Below are 20,467 nucleotides of genomic sequence, written 5' to 3'. Positions count from 1 at the left end.
GAGTTCATCACAGACTCATGGAAATTAGAGATGGGAAGAATTGTTAGATCACCCTACCTATCTCTCAGCCAAATGCAGGATTGTCCTCTCCAGTGCAGCAGTGGGACAATTCTTGGTTCATTTTAGTATCTATGCAGCTTTAATGACAGGGAAGGGGTTTTGGTAAGAGTTGGGGTGGGACTGGGAATTGGGACTTCATAGCTCTGTTCCCACCTCTGTTGGTGATTTACTCTTTGACTCTGACCAAGTCACTTAACTTCCTGTGCCTCAGTTTACCTCTGTTTAAAAAAAGCGAATATTTCCCTACTTCACAAGGGTGTTGTGAAGCTTTATTAGTTAATATATTAAGACTTGGGGTTCCTCAGGTGAAAGGCACTATAGAAGTGCTAAGAATTCTTATTAGAATTTGTGGTTCTGATTTGCTTTCTGTCAAAGGGAAGAATGGAGTTAGAAAATGCCATTTATTCTGATGCTGGGAGAAGGAGTCTGAAGTCTTTTTTTTCTTTGTGTCTCTCTTTGAAGGTTTGTTTTTTTCTTTCTTTTCTGGGCACCAGAGTGTGAAGCATCAGGCACGGTGCTAATCAGCAGAGACTGAAGGAGCTGTAAAAATGTTGTTAGTAAGGCGGCTGCCCTAGTTGTCAGTAGCAGCAGACTTATTGGTATTACAGTAACTGCTGGTTCAGTATGAATTCAGCATTAAAAATGAGGTGAAACAGCCATTATGGAGAACTCCAGGGTGTGTCTGAATTGTGAGGTTTTCAGAAGCACTCTGCGCTGCCTTAACCCTTCTTCCACTAAAGTTAGTGGTTCTCAGTGATTTCCATGGCAGCAGCTAGGCCGACACTGGATTCTTTGGAAAATGCCACCCTTACGCAGACACAGATATTTTGGTTTCGTGTCTTTTTTGACCTGCTAATTGGTGCTATAATTGTTGGGGATCTACAGTAGCACAGATTTGTAGACCTCTTCAGCAAAGACTTTTGGGATCCTTTTGGAAGCATGAGGCTCTGATCAGCTGATTCTGAAGTAGGACAGCATTCTTCCGTCAAGTCAACACCTGGATCATGGCTCCCTCATTCTGCTCTTCCCATATGTGCAGAAATCTCATTAACAGGAATGGCATCCGGCTGCATCTAATATGAGCAGATCATAGAGTCAAGATCCCCCTGTTGAACTGAGAAGAGAATTTTGCCTTTATTCCCCTCCTGCTTGGAATTTTATTGTGGCATTCTGAAATTCTGACTTCCTGGCACTGTGACATTAGTCTCAAAAGGGCTTCCTTCTGGAGGTGGTACTTCCTGTAACTGACATCATTGCCTGTCTGTTCACATACTTGAATATCAGAGAAGTACATTGATCTCATGAAAGCTGAAAGGCAATGGGTAGATTATGTTAATACTGTACTCAACTTCCACCCACAGTCCCAGAGTAGCTGGCTATTTGTTCTAAAATTGTCAGTGGTGAAAGACTTAACACTATTGACATTTTGGATTACCATCACTAGGCTTCAGTGTTAACATCCAAATGTTATGAATGGGAGCCTTTCCTACCTCTTTAGGAAATATTCTTTCAGTCTCTTTGCACATTCAGGAAGGCACAGTGCATCGGTTCACCATCATATTTTTTCTTCAACTGTAAAGGCTGGACGCTTATTTTAAGGAAAGCTTTAATTCTGCTCATGGGGCCTTCAAAGAAGTGTCATGCTGGCAGTCTGACTTATTTAAATTAAGCCAGGTCCGGGTAAAGAGTGCACTATGACCATGTCATTCATGTCCCAAACTGGCTACAGCACATGTGGCAAGCCTGGGTCAGGGCAGGCTGAGTACACTTGCATATCAGTGAGCAGGAGTCAGCCCGTCATGGTTTTGCTCCCACTTTTAGCACACAGTGACATAAAAACATCTCTGTGTGACTTAATCTGAATTGAGGGACGTCTCTTCACATCAGTGGATAGGACGAGATGTCGTCTTTGGCTGGAGTTGCTTGTGGCAGTAACTGAGTTTGAACATTTCACTTTGAGTTTAGTGATGGTAACATTTTGATGCAGAATTCTGGGTTTTCTTTAACATGACTTAATTCTGTTTTTCTCCCTTCAGTGTATTGCTCAGAAAGGTGATGGCAGGTCTGGAAACTGGAGTCCTCTGTGTATCCACAGAACAGTCTATTTTGGATTAATTTTGATTAGTTTAACCAGGCCAAATTCTTTCCGTCTACACTGATCACCATGGTATCTGGTTTCAACAGTTGACACTAGGAGGATTGAATTTGGCCTATTTATATTAAATTAGGTCCTGATCCCTTGTACCCACACCAAATCCTACTGAAGTCAGACAGTGCAATGGCTGGATCCAGGGCTTAGAATGTAAACTCCTTGACTCAAGGGCTGTCTCCTCGTATGTGTGATAGGCACCTCACACACCTTTAGTGATAAAGAAGTAACAAATACTGTTAACAGGCGCTGCATAACTGACATTAATATGAACCAATCACTTAACAAATAAGGTGGCAGGTTTTATGATGAGCTTGAAGACCTGAACTCAGCCCACCCACTCCATTTCACATAGGTTGCTTAATAGCTATCAAATCGTAAAGAATCTCGGTCATGATTAGAGTTGAGTGAATAACTGATTTTTTTGATTCGGTGGCTGCTATGAAAAGTAAAATAAAAACATTTGGTTTTGTTTCGAACCAAAACAGATTTTTTAGGGGGGGGGGGGTAATTCTTAACTAAATGAAAAACTGGAAAATGTAGTTTGAATGAAACAGGTTTCAAATGTTGATTCATAATGACATTTCAAAACAAAATGACAAAATGGTTCATTTAGAAATTTGTTGAAATATCTACTGATTCCTTCCCCCACCCCCAATCAGTTTTTTCAGCCAAAGCTATTTGCAGAATTTGACCCCTTATATATACACACCCTTTCAAGTAGTCTGCCAACCAAGCCCAAATTACATAGTGGTTTTTCGGCATGGCCAAATTTACTATTTGACAAAATTCACCAACCTCTAGTCATTATTGACTTGGTCCCAACTCTAGTCAGGACCAAGTGGTTGTTTAATATTAATGACCTAATTTGGGAGCATGCTGGTAGCCAATGTAACCCAGTTTGAAAATGCAATAGAAGCAATCTTTAAATAATGTGGAGTTTTATTTTTCAGGAGTGGGTTTAATCCACTGAGAATTTTAGAAATGGTTTAATTCTATCAGGCACGTAAGTTGTCCTGATAGATGGTCCAGCTCTCTAGCTTTTCTCAGTTAGAGCGAGAACGGTGATGAACTTCGTCTGCTGCTGTTTTGTTCATATGTCAGCAAAACTTCTTAACCTCTACGATTTGCAATTTGTAATGTTAATTGTATTTTGACAGCTTTTTTATAATATAAGGATAATTCAGTAGCAGTCATTAGTTAGATGCCGTATGAAACAAAAGATGCTTCCCAAACTGGATGCCAGGGTCAGCAATTCTTTGTCCTCTTTTCTAGGGGCAGAGGGTTATTTTAGACATATCACAGTATGCATGTGTTGGGGACAGGTGAATGTGAAGTTCCTCACATGGGGTAAAGCCTGGAGTTGTATAAGCTCCCCAACACAGTTGTGCCAGTGCCCTTCTATCCTGAACTCTAACCCCTCTTCTCTCCCAATGTTGGGGTCTCAAAGAGCTCTGCTCATGCACCTTAATCTTTACCCACAATACTTTCTGTTTCAGTCTTGTCCTCCACAGGCCTGTTAAAGTGTCATTGTCATCAGGGCTGAGACATCTTCTGACTGTCCATTCTAGCTCAGTCCCCTCGTAGCTCTGCTGATGTATAACAATCCCACCATTTCCAGTCTTCCCTTTCTCTCTCTGCACACAACTATACCTGCATTTTGGCTGAGATCCAAAACTGGAATGTCCCTTCGCTCCCCGTCTTTGCCAGTGTACCTCTGCCCTGATCCACAGCATGCATGCTCTTCAAGACTTGGTCCCCTTTCAAGTAGAGTCTGCCAACCAAGCCCAAATTACATAGTGGTTTTGCGGCATAGCCAAAACTCCCTTTAGGGATTGGGAGGAGACCATAAAAGTCATTTTTACTAGAGGGTGACTGGCCATTCTTTGCAGCGAATCCAATGCTGTTGATATATCATACAAACAAGACTCAATTATATTGAAAACTGGGCTTTTTTTTCATGTACAGAATTTTGACAGCAATTAGCTTTCAGTTCTATCATTTTCCCCAAGGAGGAATGATCACTTATGCATGAGAAACTGTTCCATCTTGAGTAAGAGAGAGGGGGATAATGGAAGCATCGTCATTGCTGTGATGAAAGAGTTTATGATAACAGGGAGTGTTTGAATGCCAGCTTACTTTAATGTCTGTCTCTGCTAGCTAATTTTGATGAATGCATTTCTGTGCTTAGAAGGGGCTTATGGAAAGGTGCAGTAACTTGACTGAGGAGGGAGAAATAAGCTAGGCACAGTCAGTGAACAAGGAGTACACATCTTGGAAACCCATGACCTGTTCCTCCCTGGCTACTGTCCTGTGAAATCTGATCAGTTAGCAGAGTTGGGTCTGATCAGAATTTGGCCCAGGAAATTGCAGGCTGTGGCAGGAATGGGCATTGGTGAGGCACTAGCTTACAGGCTTCCCCCTGAGCCAGCACTTGCCCAATATCCCAGCGTGGCTGTAGAGGGTACTGTGACTTTTGGAGGTGCTTCCCTTCAGCTGAGCCATGTCACTCTTGGCACGACTTAGGGTATGTCGACCCTGCAACTGGGTGGTGTGATTCTCAGCTGGAGGAGTCATACCTGCGCTAGCTCTGATAGAGCTAGTGCACTAAAAATCAAGCATAGCCGTGGCTGTGTGAGTGGCAGGAGGGGCTAGCCACCCCAAGTATGTACCTGTCTGAGGCTCTAGGCACTTGCCAGCTAGCCCCGCCCACCTCTTGCACTGCTGTGGCTGCTGGCTCATTCAGAGCTAGAGGGGTATGTTTCCTTGAGCTGGAATTTACTCCTCCAGCTTGAAATGGCCACTGTCCAGTGAGGGTGTCAAGGCTGGATCCCCACTTTGAACTTTAGGGTACAAATGTAGGGGCCTGCATGAAAACTTCTAAGCTCAACTACCAGCTTAGCTCTGGTTCCGCTGCCACCATTTCCCAATTCTAGATTCCCACCCTGGGAAGCACTGAGAAAAACCTTTCACCAATTCCCTGGTGAATACAGATCCAATCCCCTTGGATCTAAAACAAGGAGAAATTAACCTTTCCCCCTCCTTCCTTTCACCAACTCCTGGTGAATCAAGATCCAAACCCCTTGGATCTTGAACAAGGAAAAATCAATCAGGTTCTTAAAAAGAAGGTTTTTAATTAAAGAAAAAGGTAAAAATCATCTCTGTAAAATCAGTATGGAAATTAGCCTTACAGGGTAATCAAACTTAAAGAGCTCAGAGGACTCCCCTCTAGTCTTAGGTTCAAAGTATAGCAAACAAAGATAAACACTCTAGTAAAAGGTACATTTACAAGTTGAGAAAAACAAAGGAAAACTAACACGCCTTGCCTGGCTATTTACTTACAAGTTTGAAATAGGAGAGACTTGTTTAGAAAGATGTGGAGAACCTGGATTGATGTCTGGTCCCTCTCAGTCCCGAGAACGAACACACTCCCAAACAAAGAACACAAACAAAAGCCTTCCCCACCCAAGATTTGAAAGTATCTTGTCCCCTTATTGGTCCTTTAGGTCAGATGCCAGCCAGGTTATCTGAGCTTCTTAACCCTTTACAGGGAAAAGGATTTTGGAGTCTCTGGCCAGGAGGGATTTTATAGTACTGTACACAGGACAGCTATTACCCTTCCCTTTATAGTTATGACAGAGGGTATTTCCTTTAATTCCCCCAGCATCTTTGAGTGCGTACTGTATGCTTCACGTCCTACTGCTATGTATGTTTTTAAACAGCTGATGTGTTCTACTCCGGAAGTGGCTACATTTCAGTGGCTGACAAAATGATTCCTGTGCCCATACATGGTGCTCTGAGGCCCTTCGGGGTGAAGGGGATATTTAAATGTGAGAATTCTTTACTCATGTTACTCAGTCTGTGAACATGACCTTTCTTCAATAATTCTCCCCCTCCCTCAGTGTTGTGATCTGGGATTCCATGCCAGCCTAGCTCGGACATTCAGGACATACCTGTCTGCTGAATATAACCTAGAAACCTCACGCCATGAGGGCCTGGACATCATTGAGAACGCGGTGGACAACCTGGACGCACGGAGTGACAAGCATACAGTCATGGACATGTGCAACCAGGTCTTCTGCCCTCCGCTGAAGTTTGAATTCCAGCCTCACATGGGGGATGAGGTACGGGACCTGCAGAAAACAGCGTCAGCAATTTGGCATAGCCTGAGCTGTCCTTGTTTCCTCTCCCCCTTGTCTGTGATCTTTAACCTCTTTCCCATCCTATTGCCACGGTGCTTCTGTTCGTGCTTCTTTCCTTTTTCAACTCTTTTCAACTGCTATGTGATAAATGCTTTGCTTAGGCCCAGATACAGGGCATTGCCGGTTAGAGATGGGTTGGGGTACTCAACCTCCCTAACCTACCAGAAAGAGACAAGCTTGGGGCGGGGGAGAGAACGATCTAATTGCTTAAAGTATTTCTATTTGTCCAGTGAATGTTTCAGTCTCCTCTCTCTGGTTTTGTTACTGCCATCAGGTATGTCAGGTGAGCGCCCAACAGCCTGTGCAGACGGAGTTGCTCATGCGATATCACCAGCTGCAGTCTAGACTTGCCACTCTCAAGATAGAGAATGAGGAGGTGAGAGCAATAACTGGCTTAGATCATTATTCTGGTGGACTGTGCTAATGACTTTACAGTCTGAGCCACATGACCTTCAACATTCTGTGCTAGAGCTTTCAGTCAGCTGGAGTGTTTGGGTTGGAATCTTATGCAATGCTGAGGCTTCTGGTGGCTTTTCTGAAGACTCCCATTGACTTCAGTGGATATTGGATCAAGCCCAGTACATAAGAGCTGCTTGATGGCCAATTATTGTGGCCAAAATATGTCATTCTCCCAGTTTGTTTCACAACTACTGTGCTCCCCGTTTCTGCAGGTACGAAAAACTCTGGATGCCACTATGCAGACCTTGCAGGACATGCTGACGGTGGAAGATTTCGATGTTTCCGATGCCTTCCAGCATAGTCGCTCCACTGAGTCAGTCAAATCAGCCGCTTCAGAGACCTACATGAGTAAAATAAACATTGCCAAGAGGAGAGCCAACCAACAGGAAACTGAAATGTTCTATTTTACGGTGAGTCTCATCTCAAGCTATATAGGCTACGCAGCATTAATTGGTTGGGTTGAGTCCCATTTGAAATGCTTGTTAGTGAACAGCAAGAGCCAGTTTGGTCTGTTTAAATATTTGTCTTGTGTTTTGTTTCAAATTGAGATATTTGCTTCTCAACTGTAGGGAAATGCGCAGGGAACAATCATGCATCCTTGTGTTACTTTAAAAAAGCAACAACTTTAAAAGCTAGCCATGAAAGGAGACTTAAAGAAATGAGCTGGGAGACTCAATAATGGGCAGTAGAGCCTTCCACTCCAGTTTGCTGATCTGAAACCATCCTAGTCTCATAGGGTTACCATCTCAGGGTCTATGTGACATGAGTTTGATGGTCTCTGTTCAATTCCCATAAGACGTCACTCTGCAGAACTGTCAGTTCAGCCCACCTACCCTCAGCAAAAACCTACAGGCATGGCTACATTTCCACATTGAAACTTCTCTCCTATTGTTCTGTGGAGGGTATGGGATTAGCTCCCTCTGGCCACGCAGAATGGGCCACTCAGGGGGTCCACAGGCATCCCCGGGAGTCAATAGGAGGCCGAGGCCATCCATGTGGGGAGCCCATGCCTCTGCTTTAACTCTTGGACTTCAGTGTTGTCCTTGACCAAGAGCCACAGCCTGGCATCTGCCCTGGGGACAAATTTAAGGGTAATCTCCATCATGGAAAGATGGCTGTAGGAAGATACCCATAACCTGGGGCTGTAGCATCTTTCTGCAGCAAGCTCTAAAGGTTGGGTATGGATGTGATGTTCATTCTGACCTGCCACCTTTCCACTGTGCAGATCCCAGGGTCTGTAGAACAGGCTCATTATTATTTCTATTTCAAGTATTATAAGAGGTGACTTCAAGAGAAATGTCCCCTGTTCTCAACAAGGCACATGTTGTTGAAGGTGGTTGGTAACATGACATGGCTTGTAGTGTCCCATGATACATTCACATCTGCAGAAGGGCTTACAGCTTCTCTGTGTTTATTTTTTTTATGGTTCCCATTCAGAGAGTTAGTTGCAATTTTATTTGTAAGGAGGATTTTTTTAAAAGGCATTTTGCAAAAGTTATCATCTCTCTCTTTCATTTTCTGTCCCTTTCTCCCCCACTCCTGAGATGTATAAAGTTATTGGCCTCCAAGGCATTATTGGGTATGAGGCAGTTTCTAAATAAAATAGGAAGGTTATGCATTGAATGAGACTAGCTGCTTAGCATAATATCTGATCTCCTGAGCCAGGAAGATCTCATGCACTGGGAATTCTCCCTTCCTTATCGCTGTTTGCACAAAGGCAGAGCCCTGTCTCTGGAAGGAAAAGCTCATTGGGGCCATTCCCAGAAGCCTGACAAAAGAAGGCTTTCTTTGAACTGTTTTCTTTGGGGTTCCTTGTGTTCCAAAGCCCTGACCTCAAGCACATGGTACAACACAAAGAATTCTGGGCTAATAAGATCAACAGTACTGCTGTTTGAATAGTGAAAGAGCAAATTTTAACCCATCCTTGGTTCTTTTGTGTATGTAACTGAAGTCTGGTTTATTAGAGCCTTACAGACTCTCCTGCTGAATCCCCTTCCAGCAATCCCATAGGCAAAAATGTATATCAATTAGAAAACATTTTCACCAAGAGTCCTTACCCATGTTGTATTTGTGTTTGTGGGGTTTTTTTTCCAGAAATTTAAAGAGTATTTGAATGGCAGTAACCTTATCACCAAGCTCCAGGCTAAACATGACTTACTGAAGCAGACTCTTGGAGAAGGTGAGTCCTAGGGTAAGGTCCAGAGAGAAACCTTGCATCTCACATCAAGATTTCAAACCAGACCTTGAACTTTTCAAATCTCACTTTCCTTTCCCTGGGTGAATGCTAGCCTCTACAATTAGTTGCTTCTCTAAGCTTAACAGAAGACATGCAAAAATATTCTTGACCTGAACACCTTTGTTTTTGACCGAGAGTAGACTGTGAATTCAAAATGTAAATGTTAGGCTGCATTATTGCTGCTTATACTGCCAGGTGCTCTGGGTGCCTGCAAGGATTCAGCCCAGAATTACAGCTATACCCAATCACGCTTTCTCCAGCAGCAACCAAGGGGTTAACTGCACAAACCCAAACCCAATGGAAGCTATTTTAACAGGGATGCTGTATATTTCACTGTTTTCATTGGCAATTAAAGGGTCATTTTTCAAATACGTTAGGCTTCCAGATTAGGTTTTGAACGTTAAACATTTTTATGAGCACTGATGTGAATTGAAATGCTTGCAGAAATGTAATTTTAAATTAAATTCCGTGCCGCGCTGGAAATCTAAAGCCAGCTGCAGCAGCAACTCTCTGCTAAGCATGGAGACTTGGCAGTGAACCTGACTGGAAACACATAGTGGTTAACCTTCTGGTCTAGTTTCACTTTCCAAGCAAGTGAAATGAAGAAAACCAAACCAAACAGGACACATGGTGAAAAGTCATTGGATATTTAAAACCCTTTCACTTTTAATAATCAGGGAGTTGTGATGGTGGTACAGTAAAGAAATTTAAGAACATTTATATGATTTTTTTTTTTATCCTTGACAATGTTCCTGAGTCTTTGAAGTGCCGAGCACCTACAACCCTCATTGAGGTCTGCAACTGTTAACGACAGGTGCTGACATCAAGTTGATGTGTGCTGAGGCCCCAGCACCTTCCCTTATGGGCAATCCTATAGATTTCTATAGGTTTGTGGATCCTCCTGTGGAACAGAATAAAAAGAGACTTTTATCCCTGCCCTAGAATTCTGTAGGATGGTTTCAAAAATCTGTAGATGGGATCTTTATTCTTTAGTCAGTTCAGTAGGTCTTTTAGTAGGAACCTCTATTAAATTCACTAGGACTAGGATAACCTGGGGTAATATGCATTCCTGATGGTCTGTATTATTGAATTACAAATGATTTCACTGCAGTTAATATCTTGGACAGACTAATTTCAGTTAATGTATAAATTCAATTTCTTTAATTGTAGGGGCCTGGTCTTAGTGAAAGATTCCACTGGAAGGAAATGTAGCCTCCTGAGAAGCCAATTGGGGTTTCCCAAGAGCACTAATGATATTGTTCAAAAAGGAAGACTTTTTATTAGCTTTATAAAGCTTCTGAGCTTTAGACCACAAGGGGACTCCTCATTTCTGATTGGCAGAGAAGATGCTCATGACCCACACATGCCCTCTGCGTACATTCATGTTCATATGACTACATAAGGGCACTGGGAACTTGAAGGGTATCTTCAGGCTGAACAGTAGAGTGTTTCAGCTACCCAAGCAATAGGTCTGAACTTAGTCCATGCACTGTGTAAACTGCAGATTCATCCCCTCCCTGGGGCTTGGCTTTATTTACAAAACAATGAGACCCTATAATGGTCAGCTCACACCTTGTCCCCATCCCCAGTCTTGGCTGCTGCTAGAGTTCCTCCTTCAGGCCTGATCCGGAGAGCCATTTCCACCTGCTTGCATGCAGATAGTCACCTGTCTCAGTGAGTTGGGGAAAACCCACTTAACTCTTTCCCACCTACTTAAAGAGTAGGGTGTTTCATCTACCTGCTAACACAAGAGGGTGTTTCGGGCAAACGTTGTCCTGTTACAAACCTCTTATAGCACCTTGGGCTTGTGTTCTACAGTCTGAATCTTCATTCTCTGCGTAGGGGTCTCTTTCATCTTTTTTTTTTTTTTTTTTTTAGCCACAATTTCATTAGGTTTAAGGCCGCGATTGAGGAAACATCTTAAGCACATGCCTAAGTCTATCCCTATCCAGGATAAGGCTTAAGCACATGCTTTAAGTTAAGTAGCTGCTTAAGTGCTGTCCTGAATAGAGACGCTTTTCTCTCACTGATACCTAACACAGGGATTTTTAGCTCTATGGGAACAATATATATTTTTTGTGTATTCTGCCCAGTTTGCAGAAGATTGAGATGATTTATAGCCGTTGATAGTTGTTCCACAATGGGGGAGAGGATGCTTATTTTTAAAGTTTAAAGAATCAGCTGTCTCCAATCTCATTTTAGTACTACAATAAGCATACTGCTGATCTTAATGTAATACAAATTAATTAGCTTTTGTGGTCTTTTATCTCAAACATATTTTCCCCTCCAAGTGTTTTAGCTTTAGAACCTACCTTTCCCTTAGATCCTGTGATTTATTGCATGCAGTGTGTTCCCTAAACAGAACTGCATCTGAAGAATAACATTTTAACATAAGAAAACTGTCATGGTGGATTCATAGGGCTCTACGAAAATACTTTCCTCTCCTAGAATTCACAGTACCCTGGATAGCCCACTAACACACTGCAGTAATAGAACAATAGCAGTCTGTTCTACATTCTTATTGGGGTAGTCCCATATTTCAAATGAACTTGGATATGGATCTCATTAGATTTAGTCAATCACTGTACATTGCCAGGCAGAGCTCCCAGCAGCTGTTTCCAAATTCAGGCTTTGATATTTTGGAGGAGGGAGGGAGGGGTAGGTGGAGCAAAGGGGAACGGATAGCTCAGTGGTTTGAGCATTGGCCTGCTAAACCCAGGGTTGTGAGTTCAATCCTTGAGGGGGGCATTTAGGATCTGGGGAGGGAAAAAACTGTCAGGGACAGTACTTGGTCCTGCTAGTGAAGGCAGGGGACTGGACTCGATGACCTTTCAAGGTCCCTTCCAATTCTATGAGATAGGTATATCTCCATATATTGTTATTGTAAAGTGTTAGTAGAAATCAGACCCATCTGGGCTCTTCCCGTAGATCAGATCTTAATGCAGAGAACAGGCCTGTTTCCTTGATAATACTAAGATGATACCATCAATCAGTGCGTAAAATGATCGGACTCCTGATGATGCATTGCTAATCATTGTTCCCGTAACTAGAAAAACTATGGCAGTGCTTAGGAGAGAGAACTATAGTTAAGGTTGCAAAGAGTCAGTTTAAACTCCATTTTTGTTCCCTAAGAGCTGTGTGGAAAAAGCCACAGGTGTCACAAAATTTCACATGAAAATGTTGAGCATTTCATTCCAAGCTCTCGGGTGATTCCAACGTTTAGACTTTCTGCAAAAAATCCACTAAATGGCCATTTTCACATATTTAAAATGGCACATTTCAATGTGACCTGATTTTTATCTGAAGGAAATTCGGCATTTTCAAAACACTGTATTTTTTTGCTCAAAAGTAGGAAATTATTTGCTGCAGGGACCTTAACTTTTGTATTTCCTGACTCTCCTTGATTTTATTGTACCACTTCAGTGTCACGTTATCATGGGGTGTAATATTTTTAGAGGAAAACCAGTGAAGATTTATCAACAGCTTTTCTACTGGGGGAGGAGGAGAGGTTGGAGTCAAAAATGCCATAGAGGATGGCTGGATGGCCAGCTGTCCAGCAAAAGGGAGGTGGAGAGGAGGGCTTTTTCATGATGTTGAGTTTCAGACATATCTAGAAAGAGATGTGAGAGAGACAGTCATGTGAGTCCGCACAGTGCAGGAGAGGTTCAGGTGGGAAAAGAGAGTTTTGTGAGTTGTAAGTGTGACCCACTGGTGAGTGTGTGTTATCGCTCCCTCTCTGCATCCAATCTGTCGGGGATATGAGTCTGTTACAGCCCCAGGTACAGAGCCTAGGCTTGTTAGCTCAAGCTGTCACAGCTCATGTTTTTATCTCTGGAGGTCCCCGCTTCCGTTACAGGCTTGATGGCCAAGATGGTGGCCGTCGCAGAAGCAGAGATGGTGTTTGAACTTGTGTGATTGAACAGTGTCGCTCAGGACAGTGTGTAGATGGCAGTGAGGAGTCAGCTTAGGTCTGATATCTGGCGACATTGTAGCAGGGATGTGAACTTGAACGTTTCCTTTTATGTGCCATACAAAATAAAGAGGAAATCAGCTTTTCAGGCCTTTGCAGAAAGGCACAAACAGCATGCGAAATTAGTTTACAATTTATCTGTGGAATGACATAAACTTATAAAAATGAATAGATCTTATCAGTGATATGCTGCCGTTTATATAAAATCCGAGCACTATAAATACATGAAGGGAATAAGAATATTGACAGCCAGAATAGAGTCTGCCTGGATATGATTAGATGGTCTTTTATATCTTAGGAAAAGCTGAGCTACTGAATACTCCACTGTATTAAGATGCTATTAGTGGCCCTCCATGAGGCAGTGGGATAATCTCAGCTCACTCCCCAGGGGCAACAGTCCTTATCACAATACTGTTCTCCTGTTTGGTTTGGTATAATAATCAGACACAAGGGTCAGTTCCTCGGCTGGTGTAAATCTGTATAGCTGCACTGGTAGCAATGGACCTGCACTGATTTACATCAGCTGAGGACCTGGTTGGTTTTTATGAGAGGCAAGAAGGCACAAAATACTATCTCTGGGATCAATCCTGCAAATAAACCATTAACATCAGTGGATTGCGAGGGGATTCCGTGGCTCACAGGTTAGGGACCGTGACTTGTAAAACTTCTTTCAGTGGAGGAGTTGTTAGTGGGGTAACATAGCAATAAACTAGAAATCTTCTGTACCATACAGGACCTTGAGGCATATTCAGTTTCTCACCTGTCACAAGCAATTAACTGACAGCGTGTGTGTGTGTGTGTGTGTGTGTGTGTGTGTGTGTGTGTGTGAGAGAGAGAGAGAAAACAGCCCACGTCCTTGGCACTGATGTGAAAATGAGATGGAAATTCATGTGCAATTTTTCTTTCTAGGTGAAAGAGCTGAATGTGGCACAACCAGGTAAGAAGGGTTTCGTCTGCTTTACCCACTTGGGGAGGGGGCTGGCTCACTTTTTCCGAGGGACCAAGACCCAGGAAGACCTGGCTTGATGTGGTGTTTATTGACCCAGCACACTGGGTTTACAATCCTCCAGCTGCCCTGTGCTGGGCTATGCCGTGCGACAGGGGAGAGGCTGAAACCCAGCTCCCCACATCAGTGGCCTGCTCCTCTGCTGCATTGTCTAAGTGGATTAATTAGAATGATGACAAACAGGCCCTTGTTTTGCTGCAGTGTAAGTTCCAGCTGACTAGCTCTGACGTGCCTGGAAGTGCTGTGTCAGCACGGTGCATTGCAGTGTCTCGATAAACGTATCTGAAGTTGTGCTGTATTCATAGCCAGCCTTAGGACTGCACAACACATGGGTGTCAACCCTCCCAACCCTGTCTCCAGCCCCTCCCTGTCCACCCACTGTTCAAGTAAGGGCAGGACCTGCTGCATGGGACTCCAGGTGATGCTGGGGTGACCACCCCTGATCCAGCCCTTTTAACGGGCAGTACGGAAAATGCTGGTGCACCCCACAACTTTCCATCCAAATGAAGCAATTGATGGAGCTGAGAGTAGATGTAGGAGGGAGGGGCCTTTTCCATTGCATTTTCCGAATGCTCGGTACACAAAGCCATTGAGCTTAGCTTTAGCGGCTTGCTATGAATTTGTAGGATTTATAACAATAGGATGTGGGTCAGTGGAGCTGCCAAACCCCACCCCACAGCCTGTAGAAACCCCTCATCTTTTTATAGCCCTGTTTCAGTTTTTCATAAAGTTTTCAATAGAAACATTTGATCTTATAAATGCTGAAACATGCTGGCTGCTGTGGCTGCATTTCCAGACAGAAAAACAGCTCCTCTAGCGTTCTGTGGAGCTCTCTGTTCAGCAAGCTATTCGGGGTGCCTTGGGCCTTTCCAACTGGCTGGAAATGGAGGCATACTGCCAGAGTTAACATGCCTTAGAATGTCAGCAAGGCTGAGAACTGACCAGGATTCTAAACAGAGATGGCTGGGGCCGATCACATGAGAACAGAGGTTCCCTTCTCCCCTAGGCAAGAATAACCCCTGGCGGGGATTGGAAGGTCTGTGAATTTGAGGAATTCTTACATCAGGGTTATCTGCTGTGTAAGAGGTACATGGCTCAACTTCCCAATCTGCATATCTCCCAAGATCTAATGGAGGCAAGAGGCGTCTGCTCAAATGCCTGCTCACTCACTTGTTGCAAGCCCTGGATAGCTGATTCTGCAAGAATCATGCTTCCAGGTCCTTCCCGGGTTCTTCCAAGGCTACCAGCTACCCCAGGAGCCACTGATTACCTAATTACTGGTCCTAGTTGGAGCCATAGTTGGCTGATTGCAGACAGAGCGATAAAGCCAATTGTGTACAGCGTTCTCTAATGATGCCATGTTCCAGCCCAGATGAGATTGCATTTCAGTGGTAGCAATACAGCCTGCAAGGCACTTTGTGATCCTCTGGATGGAAAGGTGCTTTGGTAAAGGACTGATTGATTGGTGAAGGGACACCAGAGTAACTGAAGGAAGACCAAAAACTGTACCTAAACTTTGCTCTTAAGGAGCTTCCTTATCTGGGGCGTAAGCGACTGGGACAGTGTCACAGGCCAAAATAATCAGGAGAATGAATAACTAAGACTCATGAGTGAGGGATGACAGCACAGCACTCTGCTGCTTTTGTTGTTTTTTGTCCCCAAATTAGCTTGTGCATCACATAAACAAACAAATGAGAAAAATCCCCTCCTCCCGAGGCAGCACTATAAGCACTGTCAGAATGGCCTTCTGACTAAATCCAGCTGGAGGCCAGAATGCCACAATCTTTTTCCTTCAGGGCCTCACCCAGCTAGAGGAAATTATAGAGCAACAAACATCCTCGGTCTCTTTGGTTTATATCACAGTCATCTAACTGCGAATTGGATGGGCTCTTCGCTGCACTGTAATGGTTTCTGCTCCTGAATTGTCAGTTGAAGGAATGGCTATAAGCAGCAAAAGTGCCTAGAGTCAAATTGTTTCTTTTAATTACAGGCACCTGATTGATGTGTCAGTAGATCATGACTCTGTCACCTTTAACATTTAGAGTTGTTTGTAAATTATTCTTATCGGTTCAGCTCAGCTCTCCGAGAATTTTTGCAGGAAGGCTCTTTGCACTGATTTTAGCCAGACTCATTAAAATCCCCTCCTGTGATGTGTTACAATACAAACATCCAGAACATTTTGTGGCGGTGAGGATGAAGGTAGAGTGGAATCATGACAGTAGGACTTCATGCCATTTTTCTCCTTCAAGGTCTAGATATTTGAGTTCTGTAGACTTGAATTTTAGAAGATATAGTCACATTCTGAATAATGTCAATAAGAACCAACTGGCTAAATCTCCACCCAATGCACTGAAATAATCCTCCTGTGCGTTCATGGGCTACATGTCCAGGGGCGTTGAGCACAATCGCCAGTGACGTCAGATGGGGCTGCAGGAGCTCATTGTCTCTGAAAATCAGGTCCAAACACCAGCAGCGCATAGGGCAGAAGCTAGTATCACTTGCCAGCCATTCCAGCTATAAAGGCAGTGGGCCCAATTCCGCTCCTACGTAAGTGTATTGTCTTTGTGGAGTTGCTCGTAATTGCCCTGGTGTAAGTGGATGGGGCGCTTGCCTGGGACTTGGGAGACCTGGGCCCTGTTGTAAGTTCTCTGCTATGGGACTTGGGTGAGTCACTTTTATGTGCCTCTGTTTCCTCTCTCACCCTTTGTCTATTTCTGACTAGTAAGTTTTCAGGTCAGGGACTGTCTCTTACTCAGTGTTGTACAGTGCCTGGAATAATGGGTGCTGCTCTCTGTTGGGGCCTGTAAGCACTACTGTGATTCCAGCAGTAATAGTAAGTGAGAGACCAGAATCAAGCCCAATAGTTGCTTCACTTCAGATTCCTCCTTCATATACCTGCCCCTTAGGATGCCCTGACACTTCCCTGCTGTCTATCAGATGCTCCCTTTACTTGACCATTGTGGACTTGAACGACTTTTTGTGATTTATTTTTAAAAAAATCTCACTGTTTAGAAAAGCCCACTGGGAATTTGAAACAAAGGGAATTCATTGTGACAAAGGAAGAGCCCTAAATATGGTGGTGGTTTTTTCCCCCCACCATTCCACACTCAGTTTGGTTTGTTGCCAAAGGGTTGTTATAGAGGCTGAGTTGTGCACTTCAGCTTTTTACTGCTCTGTTGTGCATGAGTGCTGGCCTCTGCGGGGTTGCATGGGGTGGCTTGGGTCTGTCCTGACTTTAAAACTTAAAAACGCCATTGAAGCATCCATTTTGAAGGGGAAAAAATGACAAAACCCAGAAACTTTGACCTGCATTTTTTTCTTACAGCTATTTGCAAATTTTGGGCCTAAGTTCACCTGCCTAGACAGTGTCCCTATGAATATTTGTAATTGTAATCTTACAAATAAAAGTTAGCTGCGGGTTCTTTGGAGGTGCCATCACTTTCCTCTTAATTGCTGAGTTCCCAACACTAGGATGAGATCTGTTTGGGAATAAACAGTTTTGCCCCGAGTGTTTTCTGTAGGTTAGCATTGGCGTAATTGGGGTCTGCCAGTGAATGGATTCTCAGCCGCTCTTAGAGTTCTCTCAGAAGGACAGTGTGATGAACCGGCGTAAGTGGCAGGAAAATGTTAAAAACTTAGCAAAGGGCCAACACTGGTCTTTACTTCTGTAAAAATGTCACCCCTGCTTCTAACCCAAATCCCAAGCAGGGACTGTGATACATGTTGTCTCGGAGAGTGAAAAACAAACCACAGCTTATCAGAGGTAATAGACAAGGGCTTGACCAGAAATACTAAGCAGCTGTATTAATTTCTGGCATGGAGGTGACAGGTTGTGTGTGTGGCAGGAGAAGAAGATTGCTAATAGTCCATCATTTATTAAGATCCTGGCTAGTCACCACAGTGCGCAGCTTTGATTTCCTGAGAGGGGTGTGTCTTATGATGGCTTGTCAGAGTTGTGCCTTGTAGCAACATCCTGTTAGAGCTGTTTAATTGCTGCTACTCTGCTGGTGATCATCTCATGTGGCGTTGCTGGACAACTTTGGGAGATCATGGTGGGAAATGGGCTGCGCTGACCAGGCGCTAGGTGATGTACAGGCCGGTGGGAAGACACGGTCCCTGCCTCCAACAGCTTACAGTGTAAGGCCCCGATTTTGCAATGAGCTGCCCGCAGAAAGGCTCTCCCACGCATGCTTCCCTGGGGCTCATCACAAGATTGAGGCTTAACCCGTACATCCAAGGTCTGTCAACACGCACAAGGATCTCCCCCTCCAGACGCTTAGCTAGGGCTTTGAAATAATCAAGAGTCTGCCCTAGAAAACCCATGTGAGGTTTTACGCTGAGCCCTGGCCCGGGACATCGAGAGTATAGTCAGTGCTGTGTGGATTCCCAAACAATGTGGGCATAATCAGTAAAACTCTGTGACTTAAGTAATTCTCAGTAAGTGGGGATGCTTGGTAGGAAGATGCCAGCAGAGAGAACAGATACAGCATCCGTTTGGAGCCAATGCACTAGTCCTCACAGCGAGTTTCCCCCCTTCGCCCGCCTGCCACAGCCTATGAAATCTTTCCCTGTCAATGTATTTATGTTGGTGTTTTGATTTTTTTTGTTCCATTTCTCCCAGGCCCCCATGTCTTCCCCCTAAACCACAGAAAATGAGGAGACCTAGGCCTCTCTCAGTCTATAATCATAAACTCTTTAACGGCAATATGGAAACGTTCATTAAGGTACTTGCTGGCTGACAGTGAGAGTCTATGAACGCTCTGAATGTAATGGTGGTTTTTCTATCCTAATTGCTAACTCATTTCCTCTTTTGGACCTGGTCCTTCCTATCCACTGTGCACACTGTTAACACTGCTAGTATGCTCTCTGCCTCAGTGAAGATTTCCTTCCATATCTGTTCTCACCCACGGTGCATTCATTACATTACTTGTCACGCTACTGTCCACACCAACTGGGAGGGATGAGATAATGGTAATGACCCTTGTGGAACAGTGTGGAGTCACCATGTCATTCTTGCCTGTCAGCAGGTTAATTGCAATGTGCCATATCTTATCACAACAGGCGTAGCTGTGTTGGCTTTCTAAGTTGCTGTTCTATGAACACCCTGGAAGTAAACAGCATTACTCCCACCTGTCATAGAAAGAGACTTGCAAAAGATCAAGCAGCAAAAAATAAAGAAAATCCCCAAAGCTCCTGGTGTTCCACTGATGGGGGTCCTTTGTGTCTGGGGAAGGAAAGATAGCACTATATATATATATTGTGCTAACACCTAGACTTTTATTTTTAAGAGGAGTGTCGAGCAGGGGTGAAGCGACCTCCCAAGAAACTATTGTCCTTCGAGGAGGATTCCCTGAGCAATGTCTGATTAGAAACTTTAAAAAGAAATCAGAACATTTTATCTCCTGTTTTCATGGCTACAGGAGGAGATAAAATGATTCATAAACTCTCACAAATTGCCTCCCTGTTGTAGGGAATGTTAGCAAAGCAGCCTTGAAATGTTTTGTTTAGAGGTGGCTGAGTGGGAGGATTACATATTCTATGCTTTTCTTAACCCTCCCCCCAAAAACAAAACAAAAACTAGTCAATTAGAGCCAGTGTGGATAGGTGCTGATGCCCTCCAGTCAAATCCAGCGCTGGCAGAGCGAATGAGCCGCCTCTTGTAAGGTGTTTTACTCTAACACAGGCTGGGGAATGGAAGAACGGCTGAAATAGAAGACTTCTATTAGAAGTAATGTGCTTGTGTCCCCATAGACCCTGAGTCAGCAGTCCATCCTTATTTGGCAAAGCATTTAAGCTGGTGCTTAATTTCAGTCATGTGCTTAAATGCTTTGTGAAGTGGGGGCTGTAGAAAACAAAAACTATACGCAATACCTGGGAGAAGAATGTCAATGTTTCCCTTTTGTTACAGGAGCAAACTGTTTCTTGAAGAGCCCTAACAGCTTTGGCTAAGTGGCCTGTCACGCTCTTTGGAAAGATTTGACTTGCTCTGGCAGTGCACAGTGTGCATCTTTGAGAATTTTTTGGATCAAATAGTTTTTAAATTACAGCAGTATCAATCCAGATTAAATTGGTTGATACCAGTGAAACTAGGAGCAGAATGTGACCCTTTATTATGCATATAACTCAGAATCCACTTGGCCCATTCAGTCCGAATAAACTGCATAGTATAAGAATAATAGTACAGATCTTTGAAGAGGCCTTCAGAGTCTTTCCCCTGTATTCCCCAAGGGTTAATCTCATTGCCTAACCACTGATCCTCCAAAATCTAACCCTGCAATACATTCTGTTTGTGAGGGGATGAGAGCTCCTTTGCTGCAGATGTTTCAACTGAGACTGGAAAGAGCATGAGAGAAAATATTGTAGTGAACAGCACTGAGAAAAGCCT

General features: G+C 43.8%; 1 protein-coding gene across 5 annotated transcripts in view; it reads left to right on the top strand.

Moving 5' to 3' along the window:
• SRGAP3 (SLIT-ROBO Rho GTPase activating protein 3) overlaps positions 1–20,467 on the top strand; it is a 220,478-nt gene that overhangs the window by 174,037 nt on the left and 25,974 nt on the right. For 3 of the 5 annotated variants that reach the window (XM_005288492.5, XM_065550841.1, XM_065550843.1), the window contains 6 exons: positions 6,112–6,333; positions 6,686–6,787; positions 7,083–7,280; positions 8,965–9,049; positions 13,986–14,013; positions 18,704–18,806. In XM_005288492.5, coding sequence (XP_005288549.1) covers positions 6,112–6,333; positions 6,686–6,787; positions 7,083–7,280; positions 8,965–9,049; positions 13,986–14,013; positions 18,704–18,806 — 738 coding nt within the window. The remainder of the gene's footprint in view (positions 1–6,111; positions 6,334–6,685; positions 6,788–7,082; positions 7,281–8,964; positions 9,050–13,985; positions 14,014–18,703; positions 18,807–20,467) is intronic. The other 2 variants (XM_005288493.5, XM_065550842.1) reach the window with 1 other exon arrangement.

The sequence above is a fragment of the Chrysemys picta genome, chromosome 7 (genome assembly GCF_011386835.1).
Source record: "Chrysemys picta bellii isolate R12L10 chromosome 7, ASM1138683v2, whole genome shotgun sequence".
Taxonomy (NCBI): domain Eukaryota; kingdom Metazoa; phylum Chordata; order Testudines; family Emydidae; genus Chrysemys; species Chrysemys picta.
Note: the sequence above shows the minus strand (reverse complement) of the source record. Positions and strands in the feature narration are given on the sequence as shown.